We start from the raw sequence: 27482 nt of genomic DNA on the forward strand, positions 1-27482 counted from the left end.
GAAGCATTCTCTGAGATCAACTACAATTAAAACACATTAAGACCATGGAGGTCTTGAGCCAAATCTACAGTCCCAAAAACACACACACTTTTCTTTTTTTTTTGGTAAATCCATGAACAGTATATTATCAATGAAATTTACATGAGAGTCTCCAAAACGGAGAGCCTCAACGGGAAATCAGAAGCAAAGAGAAACTATTTCCAGGCATGACTGATGAAGCTCCTTACGGCAATCTGTTTATGATGCTTGCCACCAAAGAGATCTTCATCACCCAAAAACACACACACACACACACACACACATACACACAAGAGAGATATCCTACTAATCAGCTCATGGAGTTACAATGCCGAAGTGCAAGTCTTACACTCATAGTAAAAATGAAAGGCAAGGTTTACTTTATACAAAAATGTCAAGCCTCCGATCATCGCTCATCTTCATCTTCTTTTTCGTGATTACATCAAGCTCCTTTGATAGCTAGAGTCTGAAACTAAAAATGCGGGCAGCATACAAATTCCATTCTTTTTCCAATAACCCATGTGAACGTAATCAATTATAGCATCCTTGGATACATAGCTAACGATAGCACACATACAAAATCTTTTTTGACATGAAAATATATACACTTCATAAGATTCAAATGCATCAAGCTTACAAAATGTGAAAAATTAGATGAAGATGCGATGGCAAGGAGCTTTTTCAACAATAAAGAATACCTAGAAAACTTGGCAAATAAGACACTTAACTAATCAAGTAACTACAAAAACATCCTCCCCTCTCAAGATTGCAGATGACCCCTCCTGATATCTGTTGGAGCATGGCCCTCTCACCCAGCTGTAGTGGGAACCCCACCATACGCCCAGAGGACCCTGGCATCCCCTTCTTCTAGTATTTGACCTGGATAGCCGCAGTATACCCGCTTCAGCCACCCAGTGATAGGTAGCAGGCTTGGGCCCTATCTTTCTTACACTTCTGTTTTTTGGCATCGTCTTTGGGAAAGCTTTCATTGTCACGTGCATGCCCATTGAGAGATTCCCCATGGACATGTCCTATCAATGCAACCGTTTCTGGGTAAGATCAGAGGCTGATGGGTTGCAATTTTGGGAAGCCGGATACTGGACAACAGGGTGCCCAAGGATCAATCAATGTGAACAGCTTTTGAATACATTGTATCTAGCAAGGCAAAGTTGGCACAGTTGGCCAATCAGCAAACCCTAACAATCGACCAGCCCTTTAGCCACTACGTTAGGGCACGTTGAGGATCATATTAGATCATTCGGAATCTGGAGACCTAAGGCGCCTGGAACATCAGATTTGCAGTCTTCTTCTCAACATCTCTCAGCCGGAGGACAGTACGACTTGCATCACATGGTAGATATGCACGGATATGCACAACACATCTTAGTATAGGTCTGGGAACTCATTGTATATATTCAAATTTTGCCATATGCAATAGTTTGCGTCTACATGGTATTCTCTGTTGTGTGTTTTGCTAAGTAGGATTAGCATTAGTCTTAGTTTCCCTTGACGTTGATCAAATCACGCTTGTTAAATCCGCTCTCGAAGATCACTCTTTTCCTTTGGTTAGTCACAATGGTGGGCACTTGGTTGGCCATTACGGATCAACCAACCATCCATTCTATTTGGGCGGACCTCATTCACCCTATGGGGACGTTCAGAGCCCCTACTCAATGATTCACTCTTCTTCTTGCGCACTCAAAGCATGTGCCCCTTTTTCACTTGAGGGGACTTTGGACTCCTCCCACTCTCATGTAGCCTCCCTTCAAGAGTGGCCAGCCAAAGACGAAGCCTCCCCTTTCCTTTTGTTCATTCGAATGTTTGACCTCGTCATATGAGGTATTCTTTTAGTTTGGATTTCCTTTGAGGATTGTAATCTGCACAACATTGACGCCTTTTCTCAACTAATAGGAAGACCTTTTCAAACACAAGAAGCTACCAAAAAAAAAAACTTAGCTACTTATGATGTAAAAAAACGAAAACTACTTTAAAACGAAAAAAGAAAAAATCAAGTGAGAGAAAAAGAAAGAAAGAAAGAAAGTTATATTAAATGTCTTCTAAAGACCCAATGGGTCTATGAGACCAATATAGCATGCAATAGGTTGATCGTCGTAACGCACAACAAAGCCTTCTTTATACCCGTGAGTTTATGCAATTCCACGTGAGAGAGAGAGAGAGAGAGAAAGAGAGAGAGAGAAGAGAGATATGTACTCTACTATTTACATTTCAAAAAAAAAAAAAAAAAAGAGAGAGAGAAGAGAGAGAGATAGATAGTTGGCACAATATTGGGTCCCAATTACCCCCTGCAAGCAAGAGTGTTTCTTATATTTCTTTGGAGAACATTGTACGATGAATATGAATGATGGCTGAGGACGCCAAATGCAAGGACGAAGTAGACCGAACGTAGGCTGATCCAGATGCTGTCCAAGCTCCTTTGAATAGCTCTTCAATGACCACTATGCAAGCCCAAAATTGAGGGATACACATGCTGGCTGAATGCTGAAGAATCTCTTCGTGGACGCCTTGGGAACTGTAGCACACTTAGGTGCTGAATGCTCAAAGCATGCACAAGAAATCCAGAGGCTTTAGGCACACAGACTTGCTTGGAAACTGTTGTAGACTGATTCGTTGTATGATCATTTATGCTGAGTACTAGGGCGACTGCTTATATATGATGATATGCTGCTGGTTGACCAGTTATGTCAGCCTGTTTTATTTGGACAAAAATGTCAATCTTAGTATTAAATGCTAGCGCTTCAACTTGGGTGGCATAAAATGCTATTGTCCAACATTTATTGCTGGCAGACCTAGCATTGGATGTTACAAAAGCTGCCGACTGCTGTTTATGCCTTCCTAGAGGCTGCCGACTGATATGACGCTGACATTTAATGCTTGGGAGTTGGTCCTATGATATCACATAGACATGGGTTGCCTTGGGAAGGGTGCCCATAGGCTGGAAACATGTAAACATGTCCCCATAGAGTGCTTCTTGATGCTCTATACATGTTGGATGCATCTATGCAATGACACCTAACACTACAATTGACTTCTACATGACTTTATCTGATGAATTCTCCAAGTGGGTAAGAGGACTGACACATGCAGACTCTATGGTTGTGATGGTTGTGGAGACTGACCTACGTAGCTCGTGCCTACCATGTCCCAAACTGGGGTTGACAATGGGGTCACGGCATACGACAAATATTCCTAAAAAGGTAAATCCTATTGTATGAATGTTGCACTTGTGGCTTGCCTGGTGTATGTTTCTTGTGCTTTGGCAAGGTGCTCCTTGACAGACTCAATGATCTCTGAAAATATTTCGGTGGTCTTGTTGGCCTCCAAGGAAGGTAATACCATTCTCATAAGTAGTGACGAGAAACGGCAACCAAATGTTGCCTCGTACGGAGTCCGACCAATGCTAGATGAATGAGTGTCGTTGAGGATGGCCTGAACCAAAGGAAGATAATGCTCCCACTTTGACTGCCTGTCATGGCAATACGACTTGAGACCATCAAAAGCCAGCTGATTGTAGATTTCTGTCTGCGGATGGAATGCACTGGACAGATGCAACTTGGTCCCAAAATTGTTGAATAATGCTCTCCAAAACCATGTCTGATGTTATTGCCCTCAGCAAACCTCCATGGGATACCAATATCGGATAAACATGCGAGCAATATCTTCTCAATTGTAGCCGTTTGCTTGCACAAGATCAACATGCAAAATTTACTAAATCAGTCCATAATGGTCATGCACTATGTTTTGAGATCCAAATACAGCGGGAAGAGGTCCAACAAAGTCCATACTGACATCTTGGAAAGAACCTTCGAAAACTGGTAAAGGTTGAAATAACCCTACCTGTTTTGTATGCGATACCCTCACTTTTTGGCATATTTGGCATGATTGGACATGTTGATAGACATCATCCCATCTCATCTTTTGCCAATAAATGATGCTCAAGTTTCTCCAATGTACTGTTGATACCACGATGACCTCCAACGGGAGAGTCAAGGGCATATGGAGAAGTGCATGTTGCTTTTCCCTGAGAATGCATAACCGGTTCATGTAAAATAACCAGCCATCATGGATGGCGTAACTATTTGGGTCCTCCTAGCTCTTATTCACATGATGGAACTCATGCCTGAACACGGACAATTTGATGAAAGCATGGGAACAGGGATCTTGAAGTTGGTTCATGGAAAAGCACCAGTTTTTATCAAAAAGCAAGGGAACGCCGAAAGTCAAACTTGGTTGACAGTGAGCCAAGGTCAACGTTGGAAAGAGGGGATTAAGCTAAACCAAAAAGCTAAAACCGCTTTTCCAAAAAGCAGCTCTATGGCCAAAAAGCAAGGCCCGAAAGTTAGAAAAGCATAACTAAAGAACTTTAACCAAAGTTGAGTAATATTTTATTATTAAAAGTCAAAAAAGACAAAAGCAGAGTAAAAAAGTAAAAAGCAAAGCTTGGCCCGCTTTTGGCAAAATGCAGGGCCTTCCTCAAGTATAAAAGAAGCAAGAGCCTTCCTTGTTGATGATCTTCAAGAGCATGGAGACCCTCAAGAGAGCAAGGAGTTCATCATCGACTCCATATTCATCCTCATGTTTCTCTCCACCCGCCTGCTGTTTGGCTACGCCACCATCTCCACCTGCTCAACCAACGTAGTGTCGCCAACACTCTCTATCGCCGCCTGCTCTGTCTCAGCGATGCACCACCTTGTGCCTCCTATCGCCACCAGCTCCACCCTGCGCTGCCCTGTGTTGTTAGCCGCCAGCACCCAACGCCAACTCGGCCAACGCATCCACCGCCTGTCGCCTCTGCACAAAGCTGCCTACCGCCTCTCCAACACCTGTGTGCCAACTGTTTTCTGAAAGAACCCGTGTCACTCCAACACAAGGTAGTTTCAAACGTACGAAACGTATGAAACAGCACAAGTTTAGTACGTGGTATAGAACGTTGCCGACCAATAAGTACATCAAAAACGTTATGTACTTTACAATGTTAAAATCATATATACGTGTGTGTCTATGTGTGAGAGATTGGTCAAGAAAGCTCGAAGTCTATATCTAATATCCTTTGATAGACAAGGAGTGATGTGTCAACACATGTCACATTCTAGTATTTCAGCCTATCTAAGAATTTCAAAACTAGCACTCACAACATAAACAATGTCTAGACATACCCAAATACATGATTGGAATTTGACAATTCAAGTAGATAGTAGAAACAAATGATAAATCGAAATCAAATGATAATGTCACATCTGTCTGATGTCATGAGCATAAACAGGCTATACAAAGCGATCGCCGAGAACATAATAAATTTTAAAAAAAAGGACACAAGAGAAGAAACCAAAACACAAATGTTTTTTAAGTTTGAAACGTTTGAAAACGTTCGGAAGTCCAAAAAGTACCAAAAAATAAAAAGGGGTTTTAAATGCAACCTTGCTCCACCAGCATCACCATCCAGTTTTTGGATAGTATATTTGTTGGGGATTGTTTTATACCCCAAAAATTCAACATCAAATACTTCACCACACATCCTTTGTGAGTCTTGTTTACAAGCTTGGAGATCTCTTGATCTAGATTTGGATTTGGACTTGAACTTGGATTTTGGATTTGGATTCTTTGGATTTGAACCCATTGGATTTGGTTATTGGATCTGGTACTAGCCCGATGCAAGACTATTGTGGGTCATCCTTGCGGTGTGCTCGCCATTAGAAATCTTGTGCCTCGACACCAACTTCGACCCAGACTTCTAAATCGACATATTTTTTTGATATTGTATTCATTGATTGTATTGGTCCTAGCTTGGGAAAGCCCGTGGATTGTTCCTAAATAAATTCCTGAAAGGGGGCAGAGCCTATTCTCCGTTCAGTGTGGTGTACTATGCAAGATCCCTTTACCCTTCTTTCTCTCCTCTCTCTCTATCTCTATAACTCTTGGACACGTGGTTGAGTCTGTCACCGCACGCCCTGCTAGGCTTACAATGGTATCTGAGCAAGGATTTCTCTTGAACAAATCTTTATTGGGGTGACAGAACCATGGCAAGAGTAGAGGGATACCAAGGGCCTATTGAAAGAGACAATTATGAGGCCAACTCACGACTTCAAGATGGGAACCAAGACCAACAGTCTCTCTCTCATGAGATAGCAAGCTGCAGGCCGAGAACCAAGATTTTCGGCAATTCAGACAGTTTCTCCAAGATGAAGAGTTCTTAGCTTGGAGAGCCAAGAAGGAACAAGATCATAGAAGGGCTCGGATGTTTGAAGATTTCATCAAAGATCAAGCCACCGAAGCCAAAGGAGTGGAACCTGCCAAAGCTTATCTTCGAGCCAAAGGAGTCACTATTGCAGAAGGATCCAAAGTTAGCTACCCATGGAGGAAATAGAGAGGCTACCCCTAGGCCCGCTCTCTCAAATGCACCTTCTTCAAAAGCCAAGCAAGGGAAAAGGTAAAAGAAGCCAAAGTGGACTTCAAACCAGGAGAGAGGAGCGCCAAGTTCCATGCCTTTTATGGAAAGCGGGACACCCAAAAAGCCTCATCCTTCATCAGACAGTTTGATGCCGCTTTTGGAGGCGAGGACTTCTCCAAAAAGTCCAAACTTCGGATGGTTCGTATGCATTCAAAGGATGCCACCTTGAATTGGTGGCTAAAGGTGGTGCAAGATGGGATCGAGCCAAAGTCATAGACCGACTTCAAGACCCACTGACGGTGCGGGACAATGCAACAACTGTCCTAACCTCAACTAGTGACTCGTCCTTGGACTCGGGCTCACAATATACTTAAGAGTCTGACTCTACACGCTGTAGCAACATGTCCACATGGCACCTTAGTGCAGCACGTGCACCCGATAGAAAGCTTTGCCCAAAGAGGCAATAACTATAATCTAGAAGCTGTACCAAAAGCAAAAGCTGCTTTTTTAGTTATCTAAAAGTCATGCTAAAGGGAAAGATTACATTTCGTAAACTCAAGTCTAGAAGTTTCCAAACAAGGAAACTACTTTGTAATTAAGTTTTTCTATGGAGCATTAATAGATCCCAACCGAAACTTGGGGAGGTTCCCCAATCCAGGCCTTATAAGGGGTATGATTTAAAGTCTGCCTAGTTTATGGTGATGACTGCTAATAAGGCATGGATTAGACTTGTTTTTTATCCTAGAATTGTGCAGGGCTGTTTCATTCACAAACTTTAAAGTTATGGGAAAAAAACAATAAATATGGAAGCATTAACTCTAATGAGGTAAATCAGATATAATGACCCACCTGAATAATACCCTTCACCCGCCATATACCATGCTTCATTACTACAATTTCTGGATCATCAGGGTGCATAGCCTTGAGCTCCTGCCGCACTTCCTCAACACTTGCATTGTGCTCTGTTGTCAATTGTGTTGCTACGATGTTACCATTGGCTCTTGAAAGACTCCCAAGAACAGCCCGCGAGTCTCCAAGATTGGCAACATATAGTGCATGCCCCCAAATGACCCCAACTAAGCAGCAAGCTCCAACTGTAACTAGGTTTGGTCGTGACTGTCTGACAAAGTTTATAAATCCCTCTTCAGTGGCTTGAAAAGCTCTTCGGAGAGCGTCTTCTGACATGCCCCCTTGATCCCTTGCAAATCCTGTAAGCACATATAAAGACCACTGGTAAAAAATAATAATGGTGAAGATATGTTTTCAGTGTAAGATGAGTTCTGTGTGTTCTGCATAAAGAGTACTCAGAAGATTGCTAGAAGGCTTTCCAGATTACCTACTTAATCTTTCAAATTCCAACTATCACTCATTACTGTGCATAGTGAAACTCCTTACAAGAACCCATGGACTCAAAACTCAATTAACAAAGAGGAGCCATTTACTGACTTAGACCCACACACAAATGGTCAATCACAGAAACAAAACAAGAAATATTTTCATCCAAAACCGATACAACCGGCATAAAGCGCTTTCACTTTAATCTACATGTAGGCTACCAAGTCATCAGTATATTGGATTTTAACTACAAACCCAAATAATCACAAAGAAAGCTCTAGAATTAATGTAAAAAACAGGATAGCAACATCCTAGTATCATCTGCTCGTGCCATTTTTATGCCAAAAGACTGTACAAGCTCTTTCTTAACTTGCAGGCCGCAAGATTATATAGACAACTGCTTAAGTTGCCCAGCTATTCAGCCAGGCCTATAGCTCCAGCCCTTGGGAGGGTCAGAGTAGACAATACATCATGTAGCATCCTTGTGCTGGTACAGGGCACGTCTGCTTTGGACCTAAGATAGGCCATACAGTTGTAGGATAGTTGCTTAGGTGCCACGACCTGTGCAAACTAAGAAACTGTCCACACCTGTAAAACTGACTAGGAGATGCTTGGAGGTGCTCTATTTGATTTGCATAGGGTATGAAGGTTTACAAAAAAAGTACATTTTTTTAAAGAAGTGAACACATGTCACGTGCATCCCGCAATCGGATGCCGCGTGGACATATCTGATCAAGAAGGTGCAAGACCTGGAGTGGAAAACTGGTCCCATGTGAGCCCAATCTAGGATGAGTCAACCACAGTTCCACTCTGCACGTCTGAGGTCAGGTGTGCACTCCGTGCTGTGAGTCTCCCTCTGGAATGATGTCAGATGATCTACGTGTTGGGTTTGCATCCAAACACCAGACATCTGTAGAAGCATGTAGGAATTGCATGTAGAAAGGGGTCCAGCCCATAGGGCTACCCCAAAAGAGAGTATTATGCTCTTGATGTGGGAATTGGGTATGCTTAGGCTGCCCAAGATGGGCCAGGAAGGCCCCAAGCCTTGCCCACCAGCCCATAGAAGGACTGGGCACGCTGTCGGCCAGCCCAAGGGGCATGGCAAGGCAGCCAACAAGCCCTATGGGCCAGCCCAGCCAGGCAGCCAGGCCAAAGGGCTGCCCAGCAGCCAGTCGGCCAGGCCCAGGTTGTCAAATCCCCGCGGATCTAGGGCCCCCACCACGGATGGTGTATTTGCTGAATGATGAGAAATCTGAAAGAAAATACAGCAATCTTGGACCTTCTCTTGGCTGGGAATACCCTGCCCTTGACCTGAATCCTTCACCTCTTTGCTTAGCACCCTCTTGGCTTTGTCTAGCCTCTTATGCTTGAGCTCTTGGTGGAGAATGAGATAAATGAATGGGAACATGGGCTCTCCCTTTTATACTAGCCCAACTACAGCAGGCGGCTAGCAATAAATGCTCCCACAACTGGAAATTCAGCATAAAATGCTGAAAATATTCACATAAAATGCTGCATTTTTTCGTTAAAAGGCTGGGCATGATGCGCCTGCTTCTGATTGGCTGGACAAAGCCTTTGCAAACCTCAAGAGGGCTGGGCAGCCTGTATGGACTGCCCCATACCTACCCTACAGCCATGCAAAGGCTGTTTTCTCCTGAAATTTGCCTTTAGCTTGCCCTAGGGCTGTCCTACAGCCCCTCCATGGCTGGCGGGTTCAGCCTGGGCCTTCCTGGCCCTCATGGGGTTGGTTCCACACCATTTCCCATGCCCACACTAAGATCCGGGGTAGCCCTATGGGCTGGCCCTTGTCCTAACCACTATCTACTCAGTGATCTGGCATCCGGTACCATACCGGATACACAAAACCACTGACATCATTCTAGAGGGAGACTCACAGCGCGGACTGGCACTGTTTCGTGTGCAGGTCAGTGCACACCTGACCTTGAACTCATGTGCAGGACAATGCACACCTCACCTCGGACGACTGAGATGGATCCCTGGCTGACTCGTCCCGGACTGGGCTCACATGGGACCAGTTCACCATCCCAGGTCCTGCACCTTCTGTACAGAAATGTCTACGTGGCATCCAAGTGCGGGATGCACGTGACATCTCGGCTCTGATGTGTCTCTGTCAAAAGTATGATGTCTCTCCTCACCATTACATGCTCCAGTCGTCCAGGCTGCACCCATAGTGAACCATTACAGTTCCATACTGCCATGTGTATCTCTGTCAGTGGCCTGGTCTGTGTCCCATAGGCCCCAAACCGCTAATCCATGGGCCGGCCATCAATGATGACCCGACCATCTCGATAGAAGCCTTCTTGCCTTCTCTCCTCGCGTGTAAGACTCGCGACATGCAAGCTCTCCTATGCTCTAGCTACATCCTCGTGAGATCATCATCCAAGAAAACAAGAGCTCCCTCTAAGCCTCGTAGTATGACCCTCTTCCTCATGAAGATGGTGCGTGCCTCCACATCCCGAAACTGTATGATGAGAGCTCTCTTCTTTGTCATGTCTTTACCGGCCCTCCAAGCTTTGAGGAAGGGGGGGGGGGGGGGTCCCTCATGTGAGTATCCAAGTCGTGTGCATAGTGTCCGCCCATCCTCCTCGGGGGTAGAGTCGGCTACCTCGGGAATCCCCGTGACTCTCACATTGAGTCTACGAGCATGTCGCATCTGCTCCTCCTCAATGGTGGTGTTGACGATGTGGAGCCCTTCTTTTTGGGCATCCTCTTTCACTTCCTTTTTGATGTTCCTCTTCACCACTTCTACCCAACCCTCCCTTGTTGCATCCATCTTACCTTCTAGGCTCTTGGTGATTGCCTTGGTGAGTTCCTCTTTGATGGCCTCTTTGTCAACTTCCACAATCTCCCCCTCCTCCCGTAGTAATCGGTCCCGTAGAGAGATCACCTCCGCTTTGAGGATGTCGATTTCCTCCTTCATAGTGTCCCGTTCCTTCTTCCATCCCTCTTTCTCCTCTTTCCATGCTTCTTTCTCCTTCTTCCCTCCTTCCTTCTCTTTCTCCCTCTCCTTCTCCCAAGTCTCCTTCACCCTTTTCCAAGCTTCCTTCTCTTTTGTAAAGCTTCGATCTCCTTCTCGACTTTGGAAAGTCGGTTGATGATGTTGTTGATGGCGGAGTCCGCCGTCTTCTTGTTTTCTCTGATGGAGATGTTCAGCTTATCCTCCATTTTGACTATCTCCTCTTTGCTTGCACCCTTGGCCATGTCGATGTACCTCGGAGAGAGAGAACCCTAACACTTATGTTGCTGCCTTGGAGGCCTGAGCAAGGGTGGGTGAGGAAAGGGTAGCGAACATAACTTGGATTGGGCTGGGGCTTCACATGGCGGCAGCAGCAGCACAAGCGCCGACCAAAACGAAGCCATGGGGAGGGGATGCGCAGGCGACGGGGAGAGAGAAAGCGCAGGCGACGGGGACAGAAAAAGAGGGAGGCGACGGGGAGAGAGATGCAAAGGCGACGGGAGAGACAGAGAGAGAGAGAGAGAGAGAGGTGGGCAACGGGGAGAGAGAGAGGTGGGAGGGGATGTGCAGGTGGGGGGGAGAGAAAAAAAGAAAGAAAGAAAGATATATTAACGTCTACGAGAGGCCAAAGTCGGCCTATGAGACAAAAAATAATACAACTGTGTTCTTCCGGTCATCGGAAGAAAAAAAAGAAAAGAAAAAGTGTGCATGTGTTTGGATACAACTGTGAATCATCATGGATCGGTGGAGCCCATATACAAACAATAAAAGGGGGAGTGGGGATGTGGATGGAGTGCTAAGGCAAGATGCATCTCTATATGCTGAAGGGGTAGTACAAGCATGCTATGCAGATCTATGTCTAACTCCATCCAGTGCCATAAGAGGGATATAAGATATCATACATCGTCGATGCTGAGGCTGTGAATGGCGTGAACATGTACCCTAAGTCTGAATGAAAACGAGCTAGCATCTCTTGTGTCTCCATCTGGTGTCTCATTCGGATAGCTGCTATCTCTCGGTGACGGAGTCGAGGTGCTCTATGTCCAGTCTGTCTAGGTCTCTTCCTGGCTCTCAATTCCTCTGCTCTCTGTGCGGTCACCCCACGTGGTACATCAGCTCGCACTAGCATAGCTCTCTGGAAGAAATCTGTGAGCTGGGACTCTCCCACCCCTAGTGGGAGCAGGTGTCTGGAGGAGTCTCTCTCAAGAACTATGAAGCTCTAGTAGTAGTCTGCCAAGCTGTCGCTGGTCCGAGGCCTCCATCAACTGATGTAGTGAAGAGTGCTCCTCAAACAATCCGAGAGAGAGAGAGAGAGAGAGGGTAGGGGGGCTGGCGGGAGGGAGGGCGGAAGGGAGGGCTAGCGCAGAGGGGGTTGCTGGCGGGAGGGGGGGCAGAGGGGGCTCGCGCAGAGGGGGTTGCTAGCGGGAGGGGGGGCAGAGGGGTCTGGCGCAGAGGGGGGCGAGGGGCTGGCGGGAGGAGACACAAAGGGGGCTGGCGCAGAGGGGGGCAAGGGGCTGGTGGGAGGGGACGCAGAGGGGGGGGCGAGGGGCTAGTGGGAGAAAGAAAGAAAGAAAGATTTTATTAACGTCTTCCAAAAGACCGAACTCGGCTTATGAGACAAATCGGTGTGCCTGTATGGGGTATCCTCTGTCATCCCAACAAAATGAAAAAGTATTGAACTAAAAAGCTGAATCTGGGTGTGCAATAAGTACAATGAGTGGGGGAGGCGATGGAGCTATACTACTAGGAGAATGCAAAGCTATATGCATGGAGTATACAATCATGATATGCAAACTAGCTAGCTCCATCCTGTACCATATTGAAGTATAAAATGGTATACATCAATGAAGGGGGTGTCCACACCTCCCTGAAGAACATGCCTGGGTCTGCTCTGAAGCGAGCCGGTCGCTCCGCACCCTCTCTATGAAACTGAGCTCTGATCTTTGTCATCTCTCTCTGGTATAGGCGTGGTGTCCGAAAGCCAGGTGTCCTCTGTCTCCTGTGGGCTCTGAGTGTCTCTGCTCTCTGGAGAGTAATTCCCTGCCGTGTAGGGACTGGGAGTGGGATGGATCTCTGAAAAAATGTAGTAATCTGTGTCTGTCGTCCCCCCCTCTGGAGCTGTCTGAGCCTGTAATGATGACTCTCTGTGACGCTGTATGTCTAGAATGAATCTCCCCAATATGCACTGGTCTGCTGCCTCAAAGATCTGGCGTAGGGAATGTGGCTCTCTAAATAAAATGGGATATCTCTCTCTGATGGCTGTATATGCTCTGCATCTGCATACATAATGCTCCTCACTCTCCACCTCCTCTCTCCACAATCTGCATACCCTCTCCTCTCGGGGGATCCGTGCTGCTCTGCCAGTCTCGATATCCAATCGATGTGATGAAACTCTAAGCTGACCAATAGCCACTCGGGAGCCGTGTGGTAAAAAGCCCTCCATGTATCTAGGCCTCTCTATAAATCCATCATCAGTGATACTCATGAAGTGATCTCTATAGTATAGCATCTTCGGTGGAAGAGGCTATGTAGGCGATATCCATGTCTCTCGTGTATAGAGCTGCCATAGGTCCTGTCTCAATACTCTGTTCCTCTCACTATGAGAGAGACGGATATGTGGTGCATCCCTGTCATACTGGAATGGTGGTAGATGATCCATGTCTAGGCCATGCTGTGAGAACCAATGTGTGACCTGTGCATACCATGATCCTCTGTCTCCTACCTCAGCCAGCTGTCTAGATGCCTCAAAAGCTCTGTATGACAATCTGTCCTGTGGCATCTCTCTGAATCTGTCTAGCAGGCATATAGTCTGGAATATGGCCTCTACCATCATAGGAGGCGCAGCAAACTCTGCTCGGATAATGTCATGAGGTACTGACGGTTTGCTGCGTATCATGCGTGCCATCGTGAGGGCATGTGGTCTCTCTATCTGTGTCCACCAATGGGTAGCAAGGCCTGGCGCCCATACAGCTACTCCATACATCAGTGCCGGTGTGAGGTACTGACGGTTTGCTGCGTATCATGCATGCCATCATGAGGGCCTGTGGTCTCTCTATCTATGTCCACCAATGGGTAGCAAGGCCTGGCGCCCATACCGCTACTCCATACATCAGTGCCGGTGTGACTAATGTGTCAAATAGCCACCCCTTCGTCCGGGGCTTCTAAAAATGTGCCTGGTGGCACTATCTCTCTAGCATAGCCAATGCTGCATATCCCCATGTCAATCTCAACCCATGGTGAAGCGTGTGGCTGCTGCAGAGAAGGTAACCCCTAGGTACACGTATGATGTCACCACCTCCACCTCGAGTCCTGCGAGAGTGAATTTCAGCTAACTCTTGCCCTGTCTCGATGTATGAAAGACCATAACCTTGGTTTTCCCAAGGTTCACAGTAAGACCCCTCTGTGTGCAGAAATCATCGAGTGCATGTAGATGCTGCTGTAGACCTCCTGGAGACTCAGACACTAATACAATATCATCAGCATAAAGCATAATATGTACTGAGGTACCTGCTAGATCAATTCCATCTCCACCTCCCCGTGTAATGAAGTCAGCCACCACATCAATGTATAACCCAAATAGCGTGGGGGAAAGTGGGCATCCTTGCTTCACACCAATGGTGCTAGCAATAGTCTCGGACATACCTCCTGGACATCTGACTCGCCCAAAAACCTACTCATATAATGCATAGATGCCCCATGTCATATCTGCTGGTATGCCAAGAGACTGCAGGCGCTGAAAGAGCCTCTCTCGTGGTACTGTGTCAAATGCCTTGCAGAAATCCACAAAGCAGCAATAGAGCTTTCTCTTCCTCACTCTGGCCTGATCAATCATACATCTCAAAGTGAATACATGGTCAGTGGTAGTGAAAGCTCTCCTGAAGCCTGCCTGCCCTGATGAGCGTAAACCTGCTCGCTCAGCATATAAGCTAAGCTCTTGCTCCAACACTGCACCATAGAGTTTGGCCAACACGTGGCCAACCATAACCGTCCTGTAGTTGCTCGGATCGAGCATATCCCCTGTTTTGTGAATCGGCACAATGGTGTGCATCGTCCACTCCACAGGCAAACCCTCTGCTAGTGCCCTGTTAAACAGGTGTGCAAGAAAAGGAGCCAAAGAATCTACGACATATATGAGATGCTCACCCTGCAGGCCCATATGGTCGGCGGCCCGTCCATGCTGTGGCGGATAGCTTCCTTTACCATCAAGTGGGTAAAGAAGCTAGCTATGGTAGGTCGAGGCTCCTGTGGCTGAGGTATAGGTGGCTACTGTGGGGCGTGGTATAGGCCCTCTGCATATGTGTGCCATGCCTGTGGGTCCGCAATAGGTGTCGGTGTTCGGGGCTCTCTGAAGTGCCGCCATGAGATAGGGCTATCTCTACTCATGAAGAAATGAAAGATCTCTAGCTCCTGTATCTCTGCGAAGGCCCGCCTTTTGCAGCGAGTAAGTCTCCTCATCTCTCTCCTCGACTCCTGCTCTGTGATGGCTCCCAAGGCTCTCTGTATGCGGAGCCGTGAGTATAGGGCTCTGCACTCGTCATCATACCATCTGTTCTGGGGCATAGTCCCAGATCTCGCAGGCTCTCTTGAGTGGACAAGATGTGGGAAGCTCTGTAATGCAGCCGTGTGTAGGAGTGATGCCAGCTGGGCTGTAATGGTATCCATAGGTGCCACGGGATCCATGAGTAGGAGCCCATCCTCTACTCTGCCAGTGTATATGTCTGCCATGTCATGTGTGAAGTAGATGGTAGTGTGTGGCGTCGGTATGTGGGGGGCTAGTGATACTGGCGATCCGGCTAGTGAAAATGCCAAGTATGTATGATCTGTCCCAGACGAGGTGGAATGGAGAATGAGGTGACAAGCTGTGATGCCTCCAAAGACCCCATAATGTAGTCTACCACCGTGCCTCCGGTCCGTGTATGACCCCCATGTGGGAAGCATGTCAGCCCTCCTGATCCCGGCCACTGTAGCATCCCGTTATAAATAACAAGACGATGCCTGGCTCCCAACTCTAGTAAGTGGTCCCCATAATGTCCTCTAGTGTCCTCTGATGCCCGACTAGCCCCTATCTCCTCTGGATCCACAGGGTGGAGGATCTCCATGTCATCATAGTCATACACCTCACACTGTCTGCTCTGTGTGTGGGCATTGAAGTCGCCCGTAAGCAATACTTCCCCTAGTGTAGAATAATGCATAATCTCCTCTGACAGACAAGTGTATGGCAAGGCTCCTGTCGCCTCCTCCTGTGGCATGTCCTCTGTAATGACATAGGAGGATCCTGATGGAGGAAAGTAACATAGGGCTATGTATATAACCCTGTCCTGTGAGAGCTGTAAGCTGATCCACATGTATCTGGCCTCTGGATCCTGTGCTACCACTCTCAGTCTCCCCTGTAGCTCCCGTCTGAATAGAACTGCTACTCCCCCCGACCCTCTCGAGGTACCCTAGCGTGTGGTCCTCCTGTATGCTGACTCCCACTGGAATCCCTCTACTCGAGGTAGTCCTCTCTCTGGGCTCTGATGTGTCTCTGTCAGAAGTATGATGTCTCTCCCCACCATAACATGCTCCAGTCGTCCAGGCTACACCCATAGTGAACCATTACAGTTCCATACTGCCATGTGTATCTCTGTCAGTGGCCTGGTCTGTGTCCCATAGGCCCCAAACCGCTAATCCATGGGCCGGCCATCAATGATGACCCGACCATCTCGATAGAAGGCCTTCTCTCCTCGCGTGTAAGACTCGTGGCAGGCAAGCTCTCCTATGCTCAAGCTGCATCCTCGTGAGATCATCATCCAAGAAAATAGGAGCTCCCTCTAAACCTCGTAGTATGACCCTCTTCCTCATGAAGGTGACCCTCTCCGTCTCTCCTGCAAGCTGTACGATGAGGGCTCGCTTGCATGTTGAGTCTTTCTCGGCTCTCCATGCTTTGGTGAAGGGGAGAGGGTCCTCTTCCCTGTAGCCGAGCTTCATGCATATCCATCTTTCTCGGGAGTGGAGTCGGGTGTCTCGGCTATACCTGTGACTCGAATGTTGAGGCGGCGGGCATGCCTCATCTTCTCCTCCTCAATGGTGGTTTGAATGATTTGGTGTTCTTCCCTTTGAGTCTCCTCCCTCACTTCTTTACGGATGTTCTTCTTCACCACCTCAACCCATCCTGACTGCTTGGTTTCGAGTTTTCCCTCCATGTCCTTTGTGATCTCCTTGGAGATCTCTTCTTTGATGGCCGTGAGAGTGTTGTCATTGATCTCCCCTTCTTCCTTCTCAGTATTCTTGATGGCTACCAGTTCCACTTTCAATGCACTCACCTCCTCCTTGAGTGCCGTGTTCTCTTGTTCAAGGTCCGTGACCCATGCTTCGAGGGCCATGATGTGCCAGTGTAGTTTGTTCTCCACCTCATTGAGGTTGGAATCGGATGTCTTCTTGTTCTCCTTGATTAGTGCCTTCATTGCCGTCTCGAGGTCTTGGAGACTCAGGGCCATTCCTCTAGATTACTCTGCAGTCCTTCCCATTGGCAAGGAGGAGAGAGAGAGAGAGTTATGTTGCTGCCTTGGGGACCTGAGCAAGGGTGGGTGGGGAAAGGGGGGCACAGACCCTAGCGGAGAGGGAGGCAGGCCAGCATAGCGAGGCGACGGTGAACAGTGAAGCGAATCAGCCAGGCGGAATCACAAGGCCTACCGGAGAGGAAGGCGGGCCGGCATAGCGGGCGGCGGCGAACGAATCAGCGAGGCGGAATCGGCGAACAGTCAGCAGGGCAGCGAGGCGGAAGGGCTAGTGGGTAGCAGCGAAGCGAATCGGCGAACAGTCAGCAGGGCACCGCTAGTGGACGGCAGCGAGGCGGAATGGGCTAGTGGGCGGCAGCGAAGCGAATCGGCGAACAATCAGCAAGGCAGCGAGGCAGAAGGGCTAGTGGGCGGCAGCGAAGCGAATCGGCGAACAGTCAGCAGGGCAGCGAGGCGGGGGGGGGAGAGAGAGAGAGAGAGAGAGAGAGAGAGAGATGCTCGAAATTCAGTATATTTCATATGGTACAAAAAGATACCTACAATCTACAACCAAAGACTGCCTTCTTGAAAACGTGTAAATCACCAAAACAGTCCTAAACTTGAACCTATTCCCTAGTGGAATGAATGAATTCAACAATGAGCATACATGCCTTTATATAGGCTCTTGGACTCTTGGAGTGCTGGCCAACTGTCCCTGTGTGCAGCCAACAGTCCATCAATGTCTTCTGTGTCCTGCTCCACATCCAACACTGCCCAAAACTGCAGCATGCTCCTAAACTCTGGTTTTTCTTTCATCTTTTTCTGGCTGCCACTTCTGGACTAGCTTCACGATATGTCCATGGGCAATCATGCACATGACATCCCCCTCTGCTAAACTTGATGACGGGATTCCATCCTGTTCTTGGATGACTGTCATCATCTCATTCTATTTCCTGAGTCCCTCTGTCATCCATCCGTCTCTGGCAACCCTTTTCACTGCCCGGTCTCCAAAAACCACTCCGACTCTGAATAATATCTATGCATCTTCTCCATCCAGTCCCCAATCCATTCCTGCCCTAACTCTGAACACTGTCTTAGTCTTCATTCCTGAGAAATGAGTCTGGCACTCTCACATCACCCCTTGGAGGATAATCCTCCCTTGGGACCGTTGCCCGAGAACCTATCTGGCTCACAGGACTGCCATACCCTCTGGCTTTGTGGAACACCACCAACAAACCTCCTAGAAGCTCTTCCCATTCCTCTACTCCTTGCCTTGGGCTTCGTATCCGTGTACTTTCCTGTACCTTGGACCTGTACAACATCATATGGGACAGAATCAGTGTTTAGCTTTGCTGAGCCTAACGCTCTGATACCAATGTAACACGCGGAAGCTCTGGGAGTCTTCTTTCAACCCTAAACACCACTAAGAACATGCTGATGCAAAAACGAGTCAGAAGGGAGAGTAGAGAGAGAGAGAGAGAGAGAGAGAGAGAGAGAGAGAGAGAGAAATGCTGGAAATTTAGTATATTTCATATGGTACAAAAAGATACCTACAATCTACAGCCAAAGGCTGCCTTCTTGAAAAGGTGTAAATCACCAAAACAATCCTAAACTTAGACCCATTCCCTAGTGGAATGAATGAATTCAACAATGAGCATACATGCCTTTATATAGGCTCTTGGACTCTTGGAGTGTTGGCCAACTGTCCCTGTGTGCAGCCAACAGTCCATCAATGTCTTCCATGTCCTGCTCCACGTCCAACACTGGCCAAAACTGCAGCATGCTCCTAACCTTTGGTTTTTCTTCCATCTTTTTCTGGCTACCACTTCTGGACTAGCTTCAAGATATGTCCATGGGCAATCATGCACATGACATCCCCCTCTGCTAAACTTGATGACAGGATTCCAACCTATTCTTGGATGATTGTCATCATTCCATTCAGTTTCCTGAGTCCCTCTGTCATCCATCCGTCTCTGGCAACCCTTTTTTCACTGAAAACCCGGCCCGGTCTCCAAAAACCACTCTGACTCTGAATAATATCTATGCATCTGTTCCATCCAGTCCCCAATCCATTCCTGCCCTGACTCTGAACACTGTCTTGGTCTTCATTCCTGAGAAATGAGTCTGGCACTCTCACATCACCCCTTGGAGGATAATCCTCCCTTGGGACCGTTGCCCGAGAACCTATCTGGCTCACAGGACTGCCATACCCTCTAGCTTTCTGGAACACCACCAACAAGCCTCCTAGAAGCTCTTCCTGTTCCTCTGTTCCTTGCCTTGGGCTTCGTATCCGTGTACTTTCCTGTACCTTGGACCTGTACACCATCATATGGGACTGAATCAGTGTTTAGCTTTGCTGAGCCTGATGCTCTGATACCAATGTAACACGCGGAAGCTGTGGGGGTCTTCTTTCAGCCCTAAACAATACTGAGAACATGCTGATGCAAAAACGCAGACAAAAGGGAGAGCAGAGAGAGAGAGATGCTGGAAATTCAGTATATTTCATATGGTACAAAAAGGTACCTCCAATCTACAGCCAAAGGCTGCCTTCTTGAAAAGGTGTAAATCACCAAAACAGTCCTAAACTTTAACCCATTCCCTAGTGGAATGAATGAATTCAACAATGAGCATACATGCCTTTATATAGGTTCTTGGACTCTTGGAGTGCTGGCCGACTGTCCTTGTGTGCAGACGATAGTCCATCAATGTCTTCCATGTCCTGCTCCACGTCCAACACTGGCCAAAACTGCAGCATGCTCCTAAACTCTGGTTTTTCTTCCATCTTTTGCTAGCTGCCCATTCTGGACTAGCTTCAGGATATGTCCATGGGCAATCATGCACATGACATCCAAGCTGGGTTCGGACCACTTTCCACGATCATGGACTTCCCGGATCAGAGATCCCTATGACTTTTTCTAGAGCTCCGCAAACACAGGGAGTCCTTAGTGAGATCCAGATTAGTTGTACTTGCTGGAGGACCAACACAGAGAGCTCTCACCGACTTCTTCCAGACCAACACTCTGAGGGCCGATCCACCCACCATACCTAGACCATAGGCTAGTGCAGGAGCTCAGCCGAGAGGTGTGACACTCGACAAAGCCACTAAGTTATGTAGAGCTCGATGCCCCAGACCCCATGGCCCTCACCCACGGCCACACCACCACAGGAGGATCCAGGCCATCATCGCAGTACCTTCTCGCATTGGCTCAATTTTACCACCTTGAGCACCATGTCACAGCGACCCATGAGGGATGTATTAGGGTGATATGAGAGGTCTCTTCTCATGTACCTAGATCAGATTTTATAGTTCTAGATTTTTGTTCATCTTTCTTTATTACTATTTTGTACCCAAGATGATGTACCTCATGGATATGATGGAACGTTTTGGTCTCACAGGTCGTTTTGGCCTTTTGAAGACGTTAATACAACTTTCTCTCTCTCTCTCTCTCTCTCTCTCTCTCTCTCTCTCTCTCTCTCTCTCACGAGGATATCAACCAGGTTATCCGGTTAGATCTTCTCAGCCTCTACACCCATTGCACATGGATCACACCTCCGGAGCTCCCCACGAAGATGCACTTCTACAGAGATCACTTCCTCACACTCACTAAGGATGGATTCATCTCGCAGCCGGGCTACTTGAGTGTTCACATGTCCCATGCCATGCGGATTGCGATTGGCCAGATACAGGTTTCATCCCACTGACTCAGAGTGGAGACAGGTAGAGCTGAGCGCATCTTCAGAGCCGGGAAGCTCATACGGAGACCCAGAGAAGAGAGGATCTACCGATTATGCCACACAAAGGTTGAGACAAAGGAGCATTACATATGCCGCTGCCCAATATACTATAAGATCTGCGAGAGGTTTCACTGTCTATTTTGTGAGGGATTTGGTCCACTCTCTAGGATCATTGACTTCCAGGACCAGCATTGCCTAGGCCTCTTCCTGCTTGAGCTCCGCACACACAGGGACACCTTCTTGAGAGAGCTTCGGCCCCAACCACCCCACCCCCTCCCTCGCCAGCCAACCATCACCACTTTCATCCAGACCCAGGAGGTGGAGGACACCGATATAGTGGATTTTATGGATCCTCCACGATCTGCTCCGGACCTACCTCGCCCAAGAGGAGTTACCTCGGACCGAGCCTCCACACTCCAGTGTGCCCAACGCCCCTAGCCCCCCGGCCGTTGGCCACGATCACCTCATTAGCTCCAGATCCAGGACATGCTCCACTGCCATCGAGCTACCTTTCCACATGACATAGCTGAGGGAGACCTCCCGGCCATACTCATTAGCCCCATGCTTGATATTTTGGAGAGAGGAATACCATCTACTTGGTGCTAATGCTGCTCTCATGTTTCGATGTTCTTAGTATTCCATGATGAGTTTCCATGGACAGTTTTGTATCACCCCGTGAGATAGCTATGTTTATGTTTTCTTTCTGTTTTATTTTCCATTCCATGATGAGATATGCCATGGACATTATTGTATCACTTTGGTCTCATAGGCCCATTGGGTCTTTAGTAGATGCTTAATATATCTTTCTTTCTTTCTTTCTCTATCTCTATTTCTGCACATATCTCTCTATATTGTGTGTTATCTTCATCATGAATTTTGAGCATTGAAGTTAACGATTCTTCCACCGAGCTTCCGCATGTTACAACACAATTGCTGGAAGGCACAGGTTGAAGACAAAGGCTTGCTTTGGGCAGCAACTATGAATCAGAACTTTCCTTGGTGCATGGCTCATCACCAAGCACTGCTTCTTTTCCATGTGTAAATTCTCTGGTGTTCGAGACTTGGAACCAGAGAGCACTCTCATCTGCTTTTCTCCTAGCCTCTTATTGGTTAATTCATATTTGAACTGGTGAATACAAATGAAACCTCTTGCATGATTCCACAGACCTAAATAGCTTAAAAATATCAACCTTCGAGTGGCTTCATAACAATGAAGATTTTCCAGGCCCACCAAGACATCCGGTGCCCTTCAAAGCCTGTCCTACCCCTGTACACAGCAATAGCAGCTCGATGTGGTATGCTTTTTTTTCCCAGTGGGGTGGGTGAGGGGATATCATGAAGCTACCCTTAAATAGCTTCGATGCCATACATGATATCAAATAGAACTAACTACTCATACATAATGACCAACAAACTTCTGAAAAATCAAATGGCATAACTACAAAGCAAAGAAGTAAATCCTTGACTGCAGTTGACCAAGAAGCCCACACTTTATCATCAAAAACACCCACTTACAGAGAAAACTTAATTGAAAGCATAAATTTACAAGTTTATCAACTGCGCATTTTTCTGAGGTTACAAAATGGTTAGCTAATAAAACCGCTAGAATTTCCAATATTCATTGCTGGTAAGCAAAGCAGCTTCAAACTGTTGAAGAGGCCTTAAAGTTTGAAGATAAATTAGTGAAAAAGCATCCAAAAGCCTTCAACTTCAAATTCCTTCAAAGTAGTCAAGAAAGATCTACATGTAACTTTGAAATGCTTAACTCCTGGTGTAATCTGCAGGTTAATGCTTTGAGGTTGTAGATAAAAACAAGCCCTAAGACGTGCCATATGATCCTGGGCTTTCTTCACATTATACTGAAGTGACCTGTACCATCTCTTTTCTATGTTGTAATTCACACCCTAATTCACACCCTCACACACCCAAATCATCAACAGGAATCAAAACAGCAAAATAAGCTGTACCTCGACCTACAGCTATGCACGACCCTGTAGGGATCTGAGCCTACTACTATGCCAAGATACCCCACCTGCCATCATAACAAGACTCCCAATATTAAATATGGCATTTCTTTTTTTTTGTGATATTAAGTATATTATATATGCTGAGTTCAAATTTTGGACCTGCACGTTGGCAGGCCAGGGCATTACCACTTGGGCTGGAGCCCGACGGCATACATATGGCATTACTTCTATCTATGGAGCCGGCCAGCAGAAGAGGGGGACAATGGCTGCACTGCACAGTGCAGGGGTTTAATCATGGGTTCTTTGCCAGACTTATAAAAATTAAATCATGGGTGCTTAGCCAGACCAATAAGATTTAATCATGGCTTGGATTTTGTAATTATGTGAACCTCTCAAATCACATGGCAAATTTAAAATCCATCAGCACAGGAGCCGTTTATGAAGGGCTTTATGGCATATAGAAAAACTGCAGCCATACTGTTTTCAAGACCCTGTGGGCAACCAAGCCTAAGTTGGGCCACTACACCTGGCAAGACTCCCCAGATGTGATATGCCATTTCTTCTTTCGATGCAGCCTACAAAAGCACTTTCCATATCATATGGAAGCCTCTTGGTGAAACTGATGCCGTACTGAACTTTGCTATACAATTTGATAAATTCACATAATGACGGGCAAAAAGTAATATTTATCATATGGAATGCTCTTCACAAAACTGCTGCATTGCTGATGGATTAACTTTGCCCTGAGATTTGAGGAATTCAAATAATGGGCCGGTAAGAAGTACAACAAATGGAAGGCTTTTCATGAAAATGCCGCCATCTTGTTTGTCATACAGTTTGAAAGCGTGACAAGAAGTACAGTCTACTCCATATGGAAAGCTCTCCACAAAACTGCTGCCATATTAATGGATAACCTTTGCATACAATTTCACATGATGACAGGCTAGAAATACTTACTTTGGAGATGGAGAAAGAGATGATCACAGACAAACTCTGCAGCCTCAGGCCCTCCGTGGCCATCATAGATACCGATGAAGGTACCTGAAGGACCTGTCTCCACTTGGCTCTGATCTTCCAGAGAGGCGTTTGCTTGGACGACAGCCATGGATATGTCACCGCAGGCATGTTGTACAAGGTCCTCGAACCACATGAGCTCATCACTGTGATCAGCCGTATCCTTGTTCATTCGTGCATAGCGTTGAACCGGCCGCCAGCAGGCCGTTAACAGTTTTACCAGCCAAGATAGCATCCCTCATCTCACCAAGGCACTGCAGCAGAGCTCCCTCCTCCATATCCAGCAGCTCGAAGAACCATTCTACCTGAAGGTTTGCAACCGAGGGTAAGGGTTAGGACTAGGGTTTGGATTAAGAGTTAAGGTTGTAGGGTACTGCCGCTTACTGTCTTCTGATCAGGGGAGAAGCAATTCTTGCAATGTGCAGCAGCTGTGAAGATTTCTAGATCATGTTCTGGTTTGCTTCCAGAGAAGGCAACAGGATTTCTGTAAGCTGAAGGGACTTCTGTCCATGGCAAAACTTTGAGCTAATTGTTGTGAGAAGAAAGCAAAGCGATGGGGATCGTAACATTATATGCAAGAGAAGAGCAAGGAAGGCGTGCAAAGATACAAGAGGTGGGAGCTCCCGGGATAATTGACTGGGCAGGGGGGTGTGGGTGGGACCCACCACTAGAGTTGTTCAGACCAAAGAAGGAGGGCCCATACGGAAAACATGGCGCGCCATCATATGTCATGAACGGATGATGACACAGACTTTGGAGGAAGTCGAGTCGAGAGTGTGTTCAACATAGGTAAGGTAATGTACACGAGAGGGAGAGGGAGAGGGAGAGGGAGAGGGAGGCGGAGGCGGAGGCGGAGGAGGGGGGCAAAAAGACATGAGCGTGGAGAGGGGGAACGGGTCTCTCCAAATGCATGAGATACCAAAAGTTCCAACCAAAAAAAAAAAAAAAAAAGGGGAAAAGGAAGCAGTGAAAAGGTGAGCACTTGCGCACATAGAAAAAGCATTGGAATAAAAGGTAAGCATTTGCCCACATAGAAACAGCATTGATTCCACTGAAACCCAGTATTAATATATGGGACCAAAATATTCTTAGCTATTAATTAATTAGTTGAGATGGTATAACCTTAGGCATGAGGTGGTATAACTTTAGATGGTACAACCTTAGGAGATAGGATGTTAAAAAAATAGAATTCTCAAGCTTTCTCTCGATCTTTCTTTGATCGTCTCAGTTGGGAATAAAAGCAAATGGGCTGTGGTGGCCATTTGGAGGCTGTGGCCTCCAGCACGAGAGAGAGAGAGAGAGAGAGAAAGAGACCAAACGAACGCGAGGAGAGAGAGAGCGATCCGAAAAATTTCTGCACTACGTTCTGCTTCTTTTTTTTTCGTTGGGTTACGTTTAGCCGAGCTACATTCCGCTTCTTTTTTTTTCTTTAGGTTGCGTTTAGCTCAGCAACGTTGTGCTTTGTTTTAACCTTACGGCCATAATATATTAATTAGCACCCGTAAGGGCACTAATTAATATATTATCACTGAGCCCAAATATGGTAGTAATATATTAATGTTGTGCATTAATATGCACTCTACATACATTAATTAATTAATCTATTAATTAATTAAACCCATAGCTAAAGGCTAAGCCTAAGCTACGCAAACAACCGCTGCTGCGAGTGTCTCCGTCTAATCTACGCGCAGGCAACGTCCATTTATTTCTCTCTCTTTTTGCACCGAGCCACATAAATTTTATTCCATTTTCACTCTATCGCAAGACGAACAAGAAAAGCACTCTCACATAGCCACCCCGAGGAGTCATCCTGGACAGAGCTGGAGAGCTATGTAGAACACGGCGTCCATGACCCACTGGGCCGCGGCCCCACCTGAGATAGTATCAGAGGATACATGCGATATTCGACGTCCTGCGGGGCACGACCTCAGTGCTTCAGGCTGTCTATGCTGGATCAACCTATGTGAAGCATTATGGGATGAGTCTACCTCAACTGCTTCCCATAGCCTACCATTTTTCCAGTTCCACACTTTTATCAAATATGTCTTTTTCTGGCAGTTGTATCAAGCCACTAGTTCCTCTTTGGCCACATGTTATAGCTAGTTGTTTTTCAGTTTATGCTTTTCATTTTCTATTCGGGACATTTAATTTCCTTAAGTTCTGTATGTATTGGTACTTTTGTCTCATAGGCCACTTTGGCCTCTTGTAGACATTAATCTCTCTCTCTCTCTCTCTCTCTCTCTCTCTCTCTCTCTCTCTCTCTCTCTCTCTCTCTCTCTCTCTCTCTCTCTCTCTCTCTCTCTCTCTCTCTCTTTGGTGGCGGATAATGCATCTCACTCACTCATGTACAGTGCCGAAACGAACACACACGATAATTTTTTTTAAAAATCTATCTTCTTAATCTTTCTGCACTCAAAGTCTTTGGAGGCTATGCCTCACCAAAAAAGCGTGCACGGCTTGTATTTACACCTTCATGAGGCGGTTACGAAGATTCAAGATAACTCTTTTTTTTTTACATCGCCTGCCTTGAACGTTCCAAAAAATAATGTCCATAAAATAAACCTAAGGTCCCTATTACGTCAACTAATTAATCAACCTCGTGACTCACACTTAAAGATAAAGAACCCAATTCACCATATGTTGACTTGTACAACACATAGTTGTGGCTTTGCTTCTTTTCTTCTAGAGAGAGAGAGAGAGAGAGAGAGCTTCTGTTAATGTACGTGGAAGGACAAAATTGCCTATGAGTCCAAAAAGTGTATTGTATTTATGATTTGTAATAAAAGATGCCTAGACTCTAGAGCATCCACCACTAAATGCTATAGAGAGAGAGAGAGAGAGAGAGAGAGAGAGAGAGAGAGTTACATTATACATCGATGGAATAAATTATAGCTAAAAAATCAAAACATCTATCAGTATGACAATATTACAATGTATACATGTAGTAGCTAAAACATATAGTAAGAAAAATTGCCCAGCTAAAAGAAAGAAAGGACTCTGCAACTCAAATACATGCCCTATCTCTATTTGATAGGGATCAATGTGTCTCCTTTGCATCTATGACCTCATACACAATGTCTGCTTTGGGAGGTGTGTGTGTGTGTGTGCGAGAGAGAGAGAGAGAGAGAGAGAGAGAGAGAGAGAGAGAGAGAGAGAGAGAGAGAGAGAGAGAGAGAGAGAAACAAAACTATACATCTTAAGAAGGCCAAAACAACATATGAGACACAACACATAGCATAAAGACCATATCAGTCTTGAGCTAAATTTGTGGTCTAGAAAAAGGAAAGCATCCAACAACTCAACTAGTAGATCTATGATGCCAAGCATAAAAAACAATCACATCTGAGTGTGGTTTTGTGTTCATTTTGGTTTGGGTTTTGTTTTGGACTTACAAAAATCTTCAATTAAAGCTCTTCCCTCACAATAAACTACCCACTTGCCTTCTTTTCGAGCTACTCTGATTTTGACTGATTCTACATTTTTATGCTCGAGCTGCATTGGGGTTAATTATTCTACCATCCACATCTTTGTGCCCTTAAGTTTGTTTGATTATT

General features: G+C 46.4%; 1 protein-coding gene and 1 pseudogene across 1 annotated transcript in view; both read right to left on the reverse strand.

The window, feature by feature from the left end:
- Positions 1–24803, reverse strand: part of LOC147628747 (putative protein phosphatase 2C 46) — a 47578-nt gene extending 22775 nt beyond the window's left edge. Inside the window, exons 1-2 of the mRNA XM_086813985.1 lie at positions 23872–24803; positions 7274–7632 (exon numbers count right to left, since the gene is read on the reverse strand). Coding sequence (XP_086670111.1) covers positions 7274–7632; positions 23872–24163 — 651 coding nt within the window. The 5' untranslated portion in view covers positions 24164–24803. The remainder of the gene's footprint in view (positions 1–7273; positions 7633–23871) is intronic.
- LOC147628748 (uncharacterized) lies at positions 10052–11115 on the reverse strand (annotated as a pseudogene).
- Positions 24804–27482: the final 2679 nt, after the last annotated feature.

This window comes from Cibotium barometz, chromosome 19, assembly GCF_041138505.1.
Source record: "Cibotium barometz isolate CiBa-2024 chromosome 19, ASM4113850v1, whole genome shotgun sequence".
NCBI lineage: Eukaryota > Viridiplantae > Streptophyta > Polypodiopsida > Cyatheales > Cibotiaceae > Cibotium > Cibotium barometz.